At 43.6% G+C, this 19278-nt stretch overlaps 1 protein-coding gene across 1 annotated transcript in view; it reads right to left on the bottom strand.

Annotated features, from left to right (window-relative positions):
* LOC137274208 (gem-associated protein 5-like) overlaps positions 1 to 19055 on the bottom strand; it is a 183713-nt gene extending 164658 nt beyond the window's left edge. Inside the window, exons 1-13 of the mRNA XM_067807265.1 lie at positions 18622 to 19055; positions 16362 to 16543; positions 14912 to 15063; positions 13754 to 13970; positions 13272 to 13425; positions 11964 to 12060; positions 11279 to 11394; positions 10958 to 11043; positions 10325 to 10407; positions 9636 to 9763; positions 2679 to 2752; positions 981 to 1174; positions 328 to 467 (exon numbers count right to left, since the gene is read on the bottom strand). Of these exons, the coding sequence (XP_067663366.1) occupies positions 328 to 467; positions 981 to 1174; positions 2679 to 2752; positions 9636 to 9763; positions 10325 to 10407; positions 10958 to 11043; positions 11279 to 11394; positions 11964 to 12060; positions 13272 to 13425; positions 13754 to 13970; positions 14912 to 15063; positions 16362 to 16543; positions 18622 to 18927 (1929 nt within the window). The 5' untranslated portion in view covers positions 18928 to 19055. The remainder of the gene's footprint in view (positions 1 to 327; positions 468 to 980; positions 1175 to 2678; positions 2753 to 9635; positions 9764 to 10324; positions 10408 to 10957; positions 11044 to 11278; positions 11395 to 11963; positions 12061 to 13271; positions 13426 to 13753; positions 13971 to 14911; positions 15064 to 16361; positions 16544 to 18621) is intronic.
* Between the last annotated feature and the right edge of the window lie 223 nt (positions 19056 to 19278).

Below are 19278 nucleotides of genomic sequence, written 5' to 3'. Positions count from 1 at the left end.
CAGCCTGACCACCCAATCCCATTAGTCGCCTCTTAAAACCAGCACAGTCGCCTTTTTTGGCAAGCATGGGTTGCTGAAGGTCTATTCTACACCGGAACCATCATGGGTAGAAGCATGGGTTAACGAAGACCTTTTCTACCCCAGATCTTCATGGGTACGATGAGCATGGTTCAATGAAGATGAAGTTCTACCCAGATCTTCACGGGTCCAATGGAATTATGTGACATGACAATGCTAACTTCGCAAAGAATGTTTTAGACAGACAAATCAATTTCACTCCTACAGGTTTGGTGGTGGTTTAGGTTACATTTGGTTGTATATACTTACGTAGGCCATACTATCATATCCCACAGAGACCATCTGTCCCTCGATGTGGGGGTTCCAGGAGATACCTGTCACCCTGATGCTATGCCCCTCCAGTCGGCGGATGCTGTCAGTGAGGCTCACCACACCTTCATTACCAGAATCTTGGAATAGTGAACAAATGGCACTATTTCAACCATTTACAAGATTCATAAAGGCATAGTAAAAATTGGAAACAATAAATCTTCTGTGCAACAGGAAACAAGAAGCAGGACTGAATGAGTGAATGTTCACCCAGCCATTTTCCAGAGACACAATGCTTCTAATGATATTAAGAAAATCTCCCTACAAATGAGTTCATATGGCCAAATCTGACCCAGTTCAACACAGAGGTCAAGATGAATAAGGCCCTCACAAATATATGTATAGATAGATTGTCAAATAATGTTCCAACATCCAAAGTTGGTAAAGTTTGTTGAAATAATAAATGAATAATAATATTCTGAATACAAAATCATTGCATCCAAAAAGGAAGAGGAAACATGTGACAAACAAAAAGCTTTGGCTGTTCCATATATTGAAAGTGAAAGGAATTGTGACAACTGGTGACCATGAAATGTTCTCAACGTTCAGGAAACTGGAAGATGGATGTAGGCCAGCAGGTTCTGTGTACTCACCTAGTGTGCTTGACAGGTCAACAATGTTGACCAAAGCATCACTGGCACCTGATGCCAGCCAGTGTTGACAGTCGGAGCCCAGGGGCTTGTCTGCTGTGAATTGGGGATGCCACTTCAGACAGTTGATAAGCTTGCGGTGCACTTGGACCACACACAGAAGCTTGAAGGTCCCTGACTGACAGATCTCCACAGAACTGCAGGCAGAACAAGCACTTGTGTTCAGTTCTCAGTGACGGAGTGTGTTGGTAAGTATATGATAGCAATATTCCAGCATTATCACGACCAGAAACACAAGAAATGAGCTTCACACAGTGTACCTATGTAGAGTACAGAACCCAGACCTGTGGCATGACAAGTGAACGCTTTTACCACTTGGCTACCACACTAAGTTCTGACATCAGTGGACATCAGTAAATCAATCCTGCATGATATCATAGCCTGCCACCCCTCATGGATTCAGGTTAGAATAAATCAACAGCAACCGTAACTGATGGATCAGTTTGCCTGTCTGTTTTGCACTATGCAATTTTCTAGCTATATGATGTCTTTCTGTAAATAACTGATTCCGGACCAGACAAGCCAAACATTGACATCAATCTACGTCAGTTTGGCATGTATGATGATCATTTCCTGATTCACATTTCTTGAAATTTGATAAAATGACGATTATATTTAACAGACCCAGCCCATCCTAGCCTTGTAATGATCCCAAGCTCCACAGTGACCACCACTTCTGCTGTGAGCCCCAGTTCAATAGTGACCCCTAGCCCTGCAGTAAAAACCAGTTCTGTAGTGATACCCTCAACCCCAATACCAGCACTACAGCGACCCCCATCTATGCTGTGTCCTGTCCAAAAGTGCCTTCGTTCTGTGGAGTTCTCCAGTCTTGCAGTGAATACCAGCTCTGCAATGACACCTTACTGATTTAGTGACCCACCAACTCTGTAGAGATCTCCAGCGTTACAGTCATCCCAGCCCTATGGTGATCCAGAGGCCTACAGAGACCCCAGCCATATGGTGGTGTCAGCCCTATAATAACCCCAGCCATACAGGGACCCCACCCCTACCGTGATCACCAACCTTGCAGTAACCCTGCCCTACAGTGACCCTTGCCATACGGTGATCTCGGCACTACAGTGACCCCAGCCAATTGGTGAATTTAGCCCTACAGTGCCCCTGGCATTTTTGTGACGACAGTTCAACAGTGACCACCAGCCATACGGTAATCTCCGCCCTACAATGTCCCTGGAAGGCTTTATAGTGATCCCAGCTCAACAATGACCCCAGCCCTACAGAGATGAAAGCCCAACAGTGACCCCCAGCACTATAGTGATCTCAGCCCAATGGTGATCTCAGTCTTACAGTGTCTACGGCCCTACAGTGATGCCACCTGAACCCAAAGTGGTACTGACCCATCATCACTGCACCCCAAGCCCTATAGTGACCACAGCTCAAGAGTGACCCCCATCCATATGGTGGTCTCAGCCCTGCAGTGACCACCAGTCCTATAGTGACCACATCTCAACAGTGACCCCAAACCCCACGATGATCTCAGCCATACAGTGATCCTCAGCGTTGCAGTGAACCACAGCCTTTCAGAGACACAGCCCAACAGTGACCCACAGCAATACAGTGATCTCAGCCCTACAGTGTCCCCGGGACTGCAGTGACACCAGCCCAAACCAAAGTGGTACTGACCCATCATCACTGGCTATGGCCACCACAGAGTTGTCTGGCTTCCAGCAGATGTCTGTTCTACCCTGGCTGTGGCTCTGAAACAACAACTCTCAGTTAGAAACTAGGATCACAATCTATGGTCATGATAATCACAAACTGTACTGACGCAGGGAGTTCAAGCATAACCTTCCTTTTAGCAAGTGATCATTTTATCCACAAGGCAAACAACCTCTTCTGTTATTGCACTTTTCCAAATTATCCAAGACATCTTTTATCCTGATAATGACATTTATCATCAAATGCCAAACAAAGACATAGTAAAACACAAAGTTTCAGAAATATCTGCATGTAACGAACCATGTTGAATCTTCTTCATAACCAAATTGTTTACCATCTGGCTGCTAAAAGACAATTCTCAGAAATGTATTGACTTGATTTTCAGCAGTTCAGGTCTGACTTTAGCATTTAAAACAACTTCAGACTTAGGCCTGTTTCAGGAATCAAACAGAGACTTCTTGATGGTGAGGAAAGGCAGAAGTAATACAAGTCTGTCAAATAATCAGGGGAAATAGGACCTGAATTCCACAAACACATTTCACAAGGCAATCTCTGCTCTAAGATGGCTGTAATGACTATACTTTAACATAGAGTTACAAAAGTCGCAGGACTAAGATTGCTTTATGAAAGGGGCCTAAGGATCATAGCCCAATCCATGAATACAGAGCCCTGGCCAATCACTCAAAGTAATACAATTTTATTAAAATCTAAATATTTTAGATATTTAAATACTTACCTTACCATAGGTCTTATGCATATTACCTCAAGCTTCGCTAGAAGAGATCAGACAGTCGTTGATTCGCCATTCCCTAGATGGCTACCTCATGTAATCTACGAATGTAGTCACGGAAGTGACGTGATCTCCCCACCCGCGCAAGCGCGAACAATCCAAAAATCACTTTTACTGGCAACAGGAAGGTCCGAAGAGTCCAGAGTGGGGAGGAGCATCCAGCGTTGGGAGGGAGTCACCGCCCTATGGTAAGGTAAGTATTTAAATATCTAAAATATTTAGATTTTAATAAATTTTTAACTTACCTTACCATAGGTCTTATGCATATGGCTTCGACAGATGGATGGTGGTGTGGACTCCGGAGGACCATCCCTCAGCAACCAGTGCACATGCATTAGGAGAACCTGGGAGACCAATGCCAACAGTCACAGGACAAACCTGGAAGCAGGACAAAGAGTAACCCAAGGGAACTCCAAAGAAAAACCGACGCACCCTGAGGGTGAGGTTAATCTTAAGACCAACGGTAAGTAACAGTGTTATTACCTAATGGGCGGACGTCCGGGTAAGTTGCTGGGCAACCACCAACGGACTGAAAGACTGTAGTCCCTCCATGTCCTCAACTGCCAAGTCCCTCAGGTAGTGGGAAGCGAAGGCAGTAGACGACGACTTCCAAAAGCAGCCTTCCATAGTTTGTGGCACTGTGCAATTTCTATGGAGGGCCATGGTAGATGCCAACGCTCTGATCTCGTGTGGGTTGTCCGCCACCGGATGAGGTAGACGCTTGGCATCAAAAGCCGCCAGGATCGTAGATCAAAGCCATAAGGCGACTGTGTTCCTGTTCACCTCCCCTTGCAGGTAGTTGAAAGCGGGATGAACAGTCTTTTAGGGGAACGTCTCTTAGAACCTAATTTCCGGATGTAACATCTGAGGGCTCTAACGAGACACAGCAGCTCCCCCTCCATGTCCTCAACTGCCAATTCCCTCAGGTAGTTGGAAGCGAAGGCAGTAGACGACGACTTCCAAAAGCAGTCTTCCATAGTTTGTGGCACTGTGCAATTTCTATGGAGGGCCATGGTAGATGCCAATGCTCTGATCTCGTGTGGGTTGTTCGCCACTGGATGAGGTAGACGCTTGGCATCAAAAGCCGCCAGGATCGTAGATCGAAGCCATAAGGCGACTGTGTTCCTGTTCACCTCCCCTTTGCAGGTAGTCGAAAGCGGGATGAACAGTCTTTAGGGGAACGTCTCTTAGAAGCCAACTTCCGGATGTAACATCTGAGGGCTCTAACGAGACACAGCAGCTCCTCCTCCAAGTCATGTTGTCCCAAGACTGCAGATGACAGAGGAATGGAGAACAGCCTGTCTGGCTGTCCAGGGAGCTGATTCTTGGCCACAAAATCTCACAGGAGACCCAAGTGGGCTGGTTCATGCCTCGACTGATCCAAGCGAACCTGCGTGACGTCCAGGGCATGAATTTCACTAGCTCTATCTGCGGTAGCTAACGCTAGAATGAAGACCGTCCTTTTTTTTTTTTTTTTTTTTTTTTTTTTGAGACAAATACACGAAGGAGGCTTCCTCTAAAGGCTTATACGGAGGTCCTCTAAGATGTTGTAGGACGATGTTGAGGTCCCAAACTGGAGGACGAAGCTTAACTTTCCGGTCCTCCAATTTGCAGGCCTTGAGTAGCGCAATAAGATCTGGTACCTTGGAAACCTGTTAATCTGCTTTAATCGAATAGAGTTCAAAGCCGACAGATAAGTCCCCAAGGTACTGCCTCTAAGATGCTTGCAGTTATGTAGGAACAGGAGGAAGTTCGCTAAATACTGTGGAGAAGCTGTCATAGGGTCTTGCGATCTTTGAGCGCAAAAACTCTCAAATGAGCGCCACTTGTCGTCATATAAGGACCTAGTGGACATTCGATGCGTACAAGCTAGGACGCTTGCCGCGCACGAGGAGTAGCCCTTAACTCTTATTGCCTTCTGCAGATGACCCAACTGTGAAGATGAAATCTCAGTGGGTCCGGATGCAGCTGCCGACTGTGCGGATGTCGAAGCAGTCGTAACTAATCTGGGAGCTGGTATGACTCTCCGCTGGCGAGATGACGCAGGTCGGGGAACCATGGCCTGGCTGGCCACCAAGGTGCGACCAAAAGCAGTCGCAGGATCGTGTCGATCGCCCACGCCTGCAGGTCCATAAAGTGACTGAGTGGAAACCTTGTGCTCCAGGGTGATTAATTTCGCCCTTTGAGATGAGTACCCCTTGGCCCTCAAGACTATCACAGATGGTCCAGGCGCAAAGATGAAACCGTGACGGATCCAGGTGCAGTGTCCAATTGTGAGGATGGTACAACAATTGGTCCCACTCTGGAAGCCGATTATTTGAAACGTCTCTCGACACAACATATTCTCTGTTGGAGATAGACGTAGGGGGCGAGATAAGGCGTCTGCCATGAAGATGCAGGCTCCTGGTATGTGAGATACTTTTATTTGGAGGATCAGACTCGACCACGTCGAAGGGTAGAAACGACAAGTGTAGTAGAGGTCGAGGCCTCCTTGACCCTTGTTACCTAGAGGGCTACTATTGAGTTGACCGTATGGATCATCAGTAGCTTGTCTCTCGGTGCTGTCAACCAATAATAGACATGCATCACCGCTTTTATCTTCAACTGGGTGATGTGAAGAGATAGAGCTCCACTCCCCCAGAATCCTGCTGCAACCTCCTTGACTAGATAGGCACTCAATCCTGGTAGAGACGTGTCAACCTAAAGATGGTTGTTGAATGACGGCTCTAATATGCAAGTCCAAACCTTGACCAGCGAGTCTACCACTGGTGTGGAGTCAAGACGTCCAATGTCGTAAACCTGTCTTGAAATCATGATCAAGAAAACGCTGTCATAGACGTAATAGTAGACGTCTACATCTGATCATATCCTAAGGTGACGTGAGCAAATCGAGTAGACATTATCACTGACATAGTGATAACGGACAGAGTACAGCTTGCTTTTAACATCGCCTTGAACTTCGACCCCCAAACCTGGGACGGTGATGTGATGAATCAAATCCCGCGGAGTTAGTTGAAGCCGACTTAACAGCCTGATAATGAAGTACAACTCTCTCAAGATAAGCTTGTATGCCATAAAAATGCGTCATTCTTCGACTTCAGAACAACCACGCTGTACATTTTGAATATGTTGACATTTCAAGAAGTCTACTTATAACTGGCCGTCTGTCCGATCAGAAACTGCCATACATCGCTGCACGCCTCCTGATAAGCAGCGTTGAGACTACTGTTAGAGGATTTCTATGCCGACTAGAGAAATCCAATGCCGCTGTAGACTGCTAGTCTAGAGTGTAAACGACATCTTTCCATTGTAAAATGACTGTAAGTCACTGCAGACAACTTCCATACACTAGAATCATAACACATTCTGCGCAGGGCGTTGTCCCTCGATGACCAATCAAATTGTAGATGTAACGACCCTGGGATCCTTTGCAGGGCGTTGTCTCTCGGGCACCAATCAAAATGTAGACGTGACATCACCGGTGTAGCAGGTAACTGATCATCATGAAATCTTGTAAACGGTGATACCCTGCTAGCCTATAGGCTTGACCGTAACCATGCTGTTTGCGAGCACGTGTCCAAATGAGTAAAGCGCGCGAAAACCCTTCCGCCGCTTGAAACTGACGTAGACAAATTGTTTTCCAGATAGATGTGTCACTTTGTTGTTGTCTCGAAAAATCTTCGTGACGAAATGAGTAAAGCACGTGAAAGAAAACTTTCTCCGCTTGAAGTATATGTAGACAAATTGTAATGTAAGGATCTACGGGGATGCGACCAGTCCCTCCCACCTACTGGCGTAGGAATATCTGGTACGGTGATCGATCCTCGAGGCGTTGTCTTCAGACAAGTCCATCGCCGCCGCCGAGGTAGTTGACGCCAGCGCCGACAACGGCTTAAGCATCCGCTTGAGTTCAGTCTCAATGGCCACCTGCTTAGAATCCTGCACTCTATGAGAGAGCCGCGAGGAGCCCAATAACCGCTACAGAGATACAACCCAGACAGCCACGCTGTCCGCGAAAACCAGGCTGTCTATCTTGTAATCTGACTTCCTCGACTTACTAATTCGGATTAGTTGACAATTTCGCATAGACCGCATGTAATACAACCATGGCGTCCGCCACCATAGGATGAGGCGGGATGAGTAGTTCCGGTGATAAATGAATTGCTGCAGGGTTGCTGGAATCAGCCGAAGGCGAAGGGCAGTCCGGTAACCTGTCAGCAATCCACTCGAAGACGACTGATAAGGGTAGTCAAGTGCCATCACCATCGCCGTCGCCTCCTACTTCCTCGTCGAAGTCCGGGCAAAAACCTTGTACCTCCAGGTCCTCCCAGGACATGGAATTTGAATCACGCCGCAGTGTAAGAGACGGAGTCGATGCATGAGCAGCAGATTCCTTGGACGGGATCCAAGGTGGTTCCGGTGACCACCAAACGCCGAGTTCTAGAGGAACGTCGAGGTGATATGGACTGGGAGAGCAAGTAACATCTTCACCTGGTAGTAAAGCGAGAGTCCACCATCAAAGGGCGTCGCGGGGATCGAGAACTCCGACAAAGACTACTGTGGAGGGTACAGGATCGCCGACTCCCAGAGAACCTGGAGCGCGATCTGCGCCGAGAGCTCTCTGCCTCCAAGCGCCGAGCGCGCCCTTCATCGAACTGTCGTTGCAAAACCTCTTCCCTGGACAACGTATGCAACACCCTGGGTATACGGTAAGACGCAGGTGCTGGCGCTGGCACAGGGTCCGGCGTCGGCGCTGGTGTCGGGACAGGCGCTGACGTAGACATAGGCGCTGGCGTAGGCATAGGTACTGGCGCAGGCATAGGCACTGGCGTAAGCGCTGGCGCAGGCACAGGCACTGGCATAAGCGCCGGCGTAGGCTTAGGCGCTGGCGCAGACATAGGTGCTGGCGTAAGCACAGGCGCTGGTGTCGGCATAGGCGCTGGTGTCGAGACAGACGCTGGCATCGCAGCAGCACCGGGCGTGAGGAGGGAGCGCAGGAACCTCTGGACCTCCGGATGAGACAAGCCTCCGGACGAAAACAGATCCATGATGGAATCCGAGCGAGGTGGTTCCGGGGACAAACGTACAGGCGTCATGGACGAACGCCCCATCCCAGGCGTCTGCACAGGCGCTGAAGGCGGTTGTAAGTCAGGGTCGTCCGGCAGATATCCCAACGACGACGCTGGAGACGACAACCTTCTCTTCCGCTGTGAAAAATGCTTCCTCTTAGCCGCAAAAGAAGCCTTGAAACCAGCAACCAACAACGCCTCGCAGTACTGGCAGCGTCCGTCAAAAGAGCAGGCCAGAGACGCACAATCCGGGCACCAAGGGTGGGGAAATTCGCCGATTCCTGCCCCTAGCAGACGGTGCTAAACTGGCGAGACATACACAGTTAAGTGCAACATACAAAACATAACAATGCGTTGAAACCAACGCTAGGCGGTAGAAAAAACACCCCTATACCAGAAATGCAGCACCAACGCACCCCCACTATAAAGTAGGCACGCCCGGTAGCTCGTGACAGCGAAGGGCAAACAACCAAAAAGGTTGCCTGCGTACATCGCAACGTGGCACGAAAAAACATATAAATGCAGTGAAACCTGGCAAAAATACTAATCGACATGGAAAACCATATGGAGGGAGAAAACCAGCAAGATATAATACCCCCACGGACGCCATGCCGCACTCACACACGACGCGGGCGAACCCACCCCGAAGTGAGAGAAAAAACAACACGAGGTAGCAAAGTAAGTGCAGTTAAAAGATAACTTACCTTAACACGCACACCTAAGGGATACAAACCATACCTACCCGTGAGGAAACAACTTTATTGAACCACAAAGTAGGTAAACTAAGCGAACCAAAAACGTCCGAACAGACGAACGCTAGAAGTAAAAGTGATTTTTGGATTGTTCGCGCTTGCGCGGGTGGGGAGATCACGTCACTTCCGTGACTACATTCGTAGATTACATGAGGTAGCCATCTAGGGATTGGCGAATCAACGACTGTCTGATCTCTTCTAGCGAAGCTTGAGGTAATATGCATAAGACCTATGGTAAGGTAAGTTAAAAATTAACATAAATATGTTCCAAGGATTTCTTATGGCAAATTTAACTCTGAAGAAAAATCACCCTTTTCCCATTGACTTGTTCCATGACTTCATTGATATCCACAGCATCCTTGTTGAATGCGTGAGGCCTGTGCTCCAACACGGTCGAGTCACCCACACTGTACAAGCTGATGGAGGAGGAGGCCTCACCTGAGGACAGACAAACCAATGTTCCCCAGGATGCGAGCTATAGCATACTGCTTTCAAATACATTCAGAATGAATGGCAAATAATACCCACTGAGACTTCCACTGGATGCACAAGAGTATGGATGAGGTAGTGATGATAATAAATATAAATGTGAAAAAGAGTTCTGGGCAACTTCTGTTCTGATAAGAAATTAAGTCCATGTTCAAACAATTTTTGTCAAATTTATTTTATCCAGGAAAGAAATCCCTATCAGTCTGCATAAATAGAATTGCTTTGAGTCCAGGACACACAAATACTACAAATTAAATTCCTGGCCATTAAGTGCAATGTGACCACTTTATCAAATCCAAGGATGCAGGTCTTGATGAAGAGACCTTAGCTTTGTCTCTAAATTCTTACAACATCCTTCACATTGTCAACATGATATACCGTCAGTTGCAGCTTGTACTTGTAAATTCTGTTTACAACATTTAATGCTTATTTGTAAATGAATGTCTGAGAAATGAATCCGGCACCAAATTACAAACATGTGTCTATTGATTCCAGCTACTGAACACTCACCAGCATCGTCAGACCTGGAGGCAGGGCCAAAGGCAACCGCATACACAGTTCGTCGGTGAAATGTTGAGGATATGTTCGGATGTCTGGAAAGTACACATAAATATAGAAATCAGAACTTAAACCATGGATCAGAGGTATAAATGGAACCTGTATGAAATCAAACAAGAGTCTAATTCATCTTGTGTGTCAACACCAGTTTTGACTGGCCAATACTATAAATTTCAGACTGTAGTATTAGCATACCGCAATCTGAAAATTGATCCACCAAAACATTTGAAGGGTAATGATTAAGGAATGGAGATCAAACAATTAACTATTATCAAAACAGGGAACTGTGATATGCACAGACATTGCAGTAATGCTTTAAGCAGTCAATAAGATCTCTCATACTACATAATAAATAATGATAGATATAGCAGACCATGTTTGGATTAATATTTCTTACATCTTTACCTAAGGGGCATAACTCATGAATTCTCATACAAGCAAACCACTAAAATACATATAACACTGTGATAGAATCATGTAAAAACAATCATCATCAGCAATAGCAGCGCAAGTCATTAGACATTGTTTATCACTTGTATCATGCATCACATGCAGCATGAGATACATGAATGAAATATTCCTTACTTGTTTGTCATCACATCATAAATGCCGACACTGCCATGGTCGGTGCCAAACGCAAGTTGACCTTCCTTTGTGGGGTGCCAGCACAGCTAATGGGTGGAAACACAAGACATGTTCATCGGTCACTAGCTAAGCCCTGGTATCCACATCCAAACAACAAGGTGGTAATAAACATATATAAATATCCACAAATGCATTTTCATTACTATCAAATTGCATCATGTGAATACTGATATTTAATGTGGTCCTTCACTAGACCAGCAACATGTTGATTTAGTGAGTAAGACACATAACCATGACACATAATCAACTGTGTGTACTTACCGAGGTCACCTTGGACTTGATTCCCTGCCACAGGGTGTTCATGTCAAAAGGGTTCACCTTGTTGTTGGTGTTCCAAACACGGATGGTGTTGTCTCCAACAGCAACAGCAACTCGACCTGTTCAACATTAAACAATTGGCATAAACCTCTTCCATTTTATAAATGAAACCATTAGAGTGAGAGAGAGTAAAGAGAAAGAAAGAGAGAGAGAGAGAGAGGAGGGGGAGAGAGAGTGTGCGTTTCCACACTTTGAGAGAGAGAGAGAGTGTTTCCATGCTTAATACAGTATTTCAGCAATATCTCAGAAATGGACATTACATATTGTATCCTAGTGGGGAAACAGGGAAAGTTAGCCCAGTGGTCAAGCATGTCCTTATCACTCCAAAAACTAATGGAACAGAAATGAACATATCAACAAAGGAAAAGTAGTTTCAGTTCAGTCAATAAATAACTCACCGATAATCCCTTTTTACAAAGATAATGAACACCATTTCAGTTTTACAGTCACTAGTGGAGAATAGGATGACCCAATATATGATTTCTGGGTACAATGACAACTGCCAGGTCACATATTGTCTTAGTCATCTGCATCTTCTTCAAGATACTGCAGACATTCTGATCCAGAAACATCATCATATCTGGTAGTGCATCAGCTATCTAAACAGAAGTACACCCTTTTTCCTCACCAGGATCAAGAGGCGAGGTCTCCACACTGTACACATGTCCCCCGAGTGATGGAATGGAGTATATGGAGCACTGACGCTCAAGGTCCCACAGAACAATCTGTTTGAAAAACACAAATATTTCATCTTTCAAATATCTTAAACTAAAGAACAAAAAAGTATCTCCCTCCTTTAGGTACCAAGTCCTTGGTTACCAACAGGAGTTGCATGTCCCGGATTCTTTCAATGTATGCTTGCAAGTAATGTTACGGTTAAGAATTTGCCTTGAAAAACGATGTAAGAAACCCCCTGTAAACCAGCAAAACAGAACAAAGACAAGTCTCAAACATTCAAATACTGTATTATTAGATGTAAGCAAGAGAGTAAGTTATACAAGGTCACAAGTCAATTTCACAATACTGATTTCAAATGCAATACAAGTGAGACAAAATTTAAGGCAATGGGTCACAAAATATAATATAGCAAACTCACCAAAGTCTTAGTGTGAGAGATAAAGAGTCATGCAGAATGTAACACAGATATCGGTCTGACAGTGGTTAATGTAGATCAAACATTGGTAGTGATTGACTATGATACTCCAGTGAATATGTATGTGTGTCCTCCCCTCAACACGGCAACCAGCCTTTTTATACATATTCCATCATTTCCTGAAAGTTTGGGCACACACGACCATCGCCAACACTGCAGAAATCTCGAGCAGTCTCCCCAAAGTAACAAACAGAAAGCCAAGGGCAGATAATTTCCGGACAGCCTGCTACCAAACTGCTGCTACCAAACTGCATCTATGATACGAAATGTGACCCATCATAATTATTATTCAAAACACTAAACGTTGTGACCCAATAATAATTATTACTTAATTAATAACAAAATATACAGAAAATACACCCTCGTAACAGTAACTTCAGCCGCCCTTGTCGGGCAATAAGGAGAGAGTGACAAGCATGGTCGGTCAGCTGACCATGTGCACGGGAAAAGGGGAGGCTACACGTGGGTGAGTGTATTTTACGTCCGCTTCTTTTAGAAGGGAACTTCAAGGGATTTCAGGTGTTCCACTACCTTCACCAGGGAAGAGGAGATAAGCAATAAGCATGAGTCAGGATAAGGAAAAATAAGGAAAAATGATTAACTTAATCACATATCAACGATGAACAGGCTTGAGTCTTGAGTTATTCTGAATAAAATGGCACATTTTTAATTCTGAATATTCAAATTCACACTATTTAATTCAGATGTATGACCACACTTATCCCAGAGATGCCAGCAGGATCTCAAAGTTGTGGTTTTGGTAAGCAACTGCTTCTCACTTACCGTCCTGTCCATGCCCACAGTGAACAGCGTGTTCATCTCCTCTCCTCCCGCACAGATGTTGAAGACGATGCGCGAGTGGACGCGACTGTTTCCTGACTGGAATATTTCCCTCTTGTGTCCCACTGGAGACAGATCCCACATCACAAGCTCACCCCTAGAGAAAGTCAAGCAGTGTTATATATCTAGTATTATCTATCCTGTAAACACAGTAAAGTGACAGTCATTTGAAGTGACAGGTTGTAAAAAGAATATGCTTTGAGTTAAACGCAGCACTTCGAGTGATCATGGTGATTAATGTTATGACATTCCAGATATACAACTGATGACACCTTATCAAGCCACTTACTAAGTGACAGCTCAGTTATCAAAAGTATTAATTAAAAATGAACTCAATCATGACTGAATCAATACAGGATGTACCCAAACATATTTATATCCATAATAATTTAACAAAGAGAACGCTACTATTTGAAGAATCCTACCCAAATGAGGATGACACGAGCTGTGTTGGGCTGTCCAGTGGCCAGTACAGGCATGTCCACACCTTGCTCCTTCCTTGACTGTCGACATTGTCACGTCGGTTACCTGTGTTGAGAGGGAGTTTCTTCACCTGGAGTTGCTTCCCCTGACTGGACTTCCAGATTCGTATTGTTCTATCCCGGGATCCCGAAGCCAGCAGATAACCTTCTGCATCATCTCCTGGAGAATGTAGAAACGGGAGTGTCAGGCATGAGTGAAGTTTCAGACCTACCAAGACCACAATCACATAAAAGTAGAATGTACACACTTCAATACAGACTAGACCAAGTAGTGGTTGAAAACATGAGCATGATCGATTTAAATGGCATACAATAATCAATAATAAATTATCAGCCAGATCACACAAGCCTAACTTTATTATAGTCTTTTAGGAATGGCATGAAGTACCAGCGTTGTTTGGTTCCTCGTTTCCGCTTTACTCCTTGGAAATAATTTCTCAAGTCATATTTGCACTGCACATGCATATGTTTTGTTTGTTAACAAAGACCTAAACTTCTGCCATCAATTTGATAAGCAAATTCCACCAGTATACACCAAGTCCTATGATGCAGACACTTTGAGGTCAGAATCAGGGATTTACAGGATGCAAATTCCTGTGTCCCATACACATATAAATTGACAATGGTTGGTCCGGTCTGCTGACCTGGTTGACACATGTCATCGGTTCCCAACTGTGCAGATCAATGCTCATGCCGTTGACTACTGAATTGTCTGGTCCAGGCTCAAATATTTACAGACCGCCACCACATTGCTGAGTGCAGCATAAAACTAAACTCAATCATGCACTTATATATGTATGAGTTAACAAGTCTGTACTATTGTGATAATGATAATTGTATTCTATGTATTGTTAATGTCTCATTTCCCCTCAAAATATGTTTCAGCATGAGATAATGTTTAAAACATCTGTGTTCCTTGGAGCAACAGACATTCAAAAACATAGCTTGTGTCTTTAGATTTCTTTTGCATCCAATGTCCTTCTCCACTAGGACATCATGCAGAAACATGGTACAAAAAGAATTTCCTCAGGGATAAGGAAGTCACAAGTTTTATCCTATCTTGTTATCTTATTTTAACAGTCAACACACTGTGCTACTAACCTGCTTCTGAATAAGCTCCGTCTGTAAGTACATTTTCACCAGGCACAGGGCACCAGACAATACTGTGCACCTCGTCATCATGACCACGCAGACGGTGCAGGGTGTACCCTCGGGATGACACATCCAGCAGCAGTATGTTGCCTGATTTATACCTGGTAGGAGCCAAAATAAACTTGAGCTGCTCCTAAATGGCCAAAATTTGACTTCATGTGATACATATTGCCACCAATAGTGACAGTATTGTAACCATTATAAACAAGCTTGAATCATCTTACATGAAATCCTTATTCTATGTTATGCATGGACGGCAACAGATGAAAGTGATTTCGGAGGTGGAGGGGCAGCAGGCCCCCAACAGGGTCTAGGATTGATGGATATGCATTTAAATCTGCAGATTCGTGGAAAATTGCCATCCCTGATTTTGACAAATAACCTTAAAACAGAAGGATTATGGCTGATGTTTGCTTCTGACATTACAAATCAATTAACTTGTTACCTTATACCAAGAATAAAGAAATAAAGTTCATCTGCCATCATGTATTATCATAAAGCACACATTTACACTGAACCATCAAAGTTAAAGTACAAGGACACTTGCCTTCTACTGCTTTAACTTTCTAATAGTTTAGGGAAAAGTATGCTTTAATGCACTGTACATGGAGCTACAGCGAGCTGTGTATCTTGTCTCAAATTTATAACCAATGATTAATCTAAGGTAGAAAACAAACAGAGAAGCGACAGGGTCAGTGACCTAAAATAACAATACTTGTTTAGGGCTAACTGATGCACTGTTTCACTGATTTGTCAGTACCCTTAACCTTACGGAGCACATAACTGGAAAAGCAAATGACAAACGGTTCGATAATGGTTTATGTTCAGGTGAAATATCTTCTCCAAATTAGTTTAATTACATCTGATATAAATAAAAACCATATGGGGCAATAGGAATGTCTCATTTCTATTAACAATGTAAGTTTAGATCAGTACATCCAGATGAAGCGGACTAGTTGTGCGACATTCCGCGTATGAATGACAGGATTGTAAATTCAAGACATTATGTCCACTGAAAAATGAAAACATAATGTTTCCAACCAGTGATGTTAGCTGAGTGAAGCAAGTGTAAACCAAGAAACAGAGTGCTACAAAATAGTTTACAAGAGGAGGCTGAATGAGGTGATGACAACTGACAGGCATTGTGATGTTAGGTTACCAAAGGTACATTCAATAATGAGGGGGCAGACTAGAATTGCGCAGTGATGCCAATATATTGTGACAGAATGGGAAAGGTGTACATAATGCAAAAGGTGATCTTTCACTGAAGCATCTTAGAAATCCTGATATTAACCATCTTCAGAACTAGACAAAGGATGTGGTATTTATCTAGGAACTACAATGGTTTAACTTTTCGACTATTATATTGTTAAAGGTGATAATCCAAATATCAACCCACCCTACAGCTAACAAGGATGGGTTGTGCGGGCAGCAAGACAGACTGAAAATGAAGTCCTTTTCATGTCGAAAGGTCTTGAGTTCATCTGTACGGTATTGCCATACAACCATGGTCCCACGTTCATCTCCAGTGACAATCAGATCTGTTTGACTGCGTGACCAAGACAGTGCTGTGATCTTGTCCTGTAAATGAAGTAAAGTTGCAATGTTCAGTCAACACTATATAGTATTCTATTCAGTGATGCCTAAACTATTTCACTCAGTGGCTGCAGACCATAAAGCAAATGGTGCTCACGAACAGCAGGACAGATTTCGACCAGACCCAGGTGTTTTTGTTTTCTATTAAGTTAGTTGCAACAAACACCTGTGGGAGGGAGGTAAAGCCTCTTTAACTATGTCTCAGTATAAAAGTTTGTATAAGGGAGAAATGATTTAACCGCTACAGGTTGTGGACATTCAGAACTTTAGTAAAAAACCATGAATAATTATACATATATCATTGTCTTCCATCAACAATAAAAACCCAATGAATCCTCCTGCTACACAATTGTTTTGAAAACAAAACAGCCTATGATATTTTATATTTACTCCACAACTGACACTTTTGCAGTAAGAAGAAAGGGTTTAGTGCACTTTACCAGGCGCCCTTTTTCAGATTAAGTAGTGCTTTGAATGCGCTCCGCCAGATTATTGACTTCATTAATTAGTGACATAATCTATGCTAGAGCCATTACAGTTAATAAGTGCTTGTTTAAAGGGTCATTTAGACACAAGTGAAACGGAAGTTCAAGCAATAAAAAAATATTGCCCAAGTTTTCATTTCTTGCACTTCCGCCTCATTGTGCCATGCCTTTTCTATTCACTTTTTCGTGCCATTGTTTCTTGCACTGTACTGATGAGCTCCAAATGGATCAAAACATGTTTCAATTGGATATAACAGAATTCTACTGCCCTGTGGCAAGGGGTCTTACCTTAAATAAGGATTGGAAAGGGTCCCTAGCCCAAAGGGTCCAAAACCCTACCCCATTCCCTGCTCCATCAGGATCAGAAAGGGTACCATTCCCTAACCCTCAGGATAGTAAAGGTTCCCTAACCCTAAGGTGCCACTAGCTAACTCTAAGGAGCATAAAGGGTGCCAAACCCCAACCATAATGATTGTAAAGTGTTGTTTCACTCTAATCATGTCTTAACTCCCTAAGGATCGGAGGGGGCACCCAACCCTAAACCCTAAGCATTGTTGATTGTCATTGAAGGGAAACAGATCTATAATGTGATAATTGCCCTGCAGCAAGCTGCTAGGACTGCGCCCAGTAAAGTGATCATTCAATGAATCTACAAAACAATACCTGAAGTGCAAATAAAATCAATTTGATGACAGAAACGATAAAAAGATAATTCAAACCAACATCCTTTGACGACACAGTGGCTTTGTGGTAGAGTGTCTACCTACAAATCTGAAAGTAGTTCAGCTAGCTAAATGTTGTGTTCCTGCCATGGCATACACCGACGTTTAGTGTCCCAACCCTATTTTATGAGGAGCACTTTCACGGCAGTTTTTATCGGGACAGTTTTAGACTCCAGAAACACTGAAAAACAAAGCATCGCATGTATTTTGGCACAAGGCTCCAAAGATCTATCCTTTACAACAAAATTAAGTCAATGTGTAAAAAGGGAAGGAAAACGTTGGTGAGACAGTAGGATGTTGTTTTACCATTATTAAACAATATCTTTACTCAGTCAAAAAGGAAAATATAAAAAGCAAACATTGGTATTTTGTTATTATTTAGTTATTAATCTTCAAAAGGGACATTAATATTTCAACTTAGCCCATTAGAAGCATGTACAAATACGAAAGTGCTCCTCATAAAATAGGGCTGGGACGCTAAACGTCGGTGTATGCCTTGGCAGGAACATGACGTTTAGCTAGCTGAACTAATCTGAAAGTTGCAGTTCCAGTCTTGCTTGGGAATACATTTGCACTTTGAACCTAATCTTCAATGATATTTTTCAATTGATTTCAAACCCTCACATATCATAAGAATGTTGATGTTCATATAGAGTTAGGAAAAGATAATCACTAAAGCCAGTAAAGGTACAAACTGGGAAGAGTTTTTACTAACGAATAGTAAAACCTGGGAAGAGGTCTTACTTGCAAAACAAAATCCTCAAATGTGGTTATTCTCGGAAAACAAGGGATGACCTGATATACATTGAGAAGCATACTTCAGGCTTATATGCCTAGGACAAACTACTATTCTTACTTTGTGTTCGGAGTGACTCTGAATTTCAACCTGAGTATTGACATCCCACAGTTTCACTTTCAAATCGTCGGCTGAGCTGCAACAAATATTCAGTTGGCTCTGTGTCTGTCCAAGCTTAGCACATGACACCCGATCTTTATGTCCAGAAAATGAGCTGATATACCGAGGTGGGCTTCGGGGTACAGTGGATATGTCAAAAATGGCAACATCGTGTCTTGCGCCGAAAACGTAAAGCCCACCCCGGTTTGAATCACTAATTTGACTCAAATACCAGTTTGGTGAAGCTGGAAGAACCAAGCTGTCCATTTTGTTTTGTAAATGGAACGTGTTATGCTTCCATGAAAAAGTAAACAACCCTCTAAATGTTTGAATCGAAGCAAAAGTCCCGGTACGACGTGAGGAGTACGCGGTACTATCAAAAGTGGTTATTGGAAACGGATTATTATAAATGTTATTTCTACCTAAAGAATATCTAACCTCTCAAACACTATTTTGTAAATGTTGCATTCACCTCGATTTCGGGGGCCTCGATTTCTTATGTCTACCCAGCATTATGCAAGACAATTTGATTTTGTGTAAGTAAAAGGCTCAAGTTTCGTTTTAAATAAGATAGTGTTTTCATCAATCTTATTTATGTTAAGTCGTTACAATAAAGAA

The sequence above is a fragment of the Haliotis asinina genome, chromosome 2 (assembly GCF_037392515.1).
Source record: "Haliotis asinina isolate JCU_RB_2024 chromosome 2, JCU_Hal_asi_v2, whole genome shotgun sequence".
Lineage (NCBI taxonomy): Eukaryota > Metazoa > Mollusca > Gastropoda > Lepetellida > Haliotidae > Haliotis > Haliotis asinina.
This window is presented reverse-complemented; position numbering and strand designations above follow the sequence as displayed.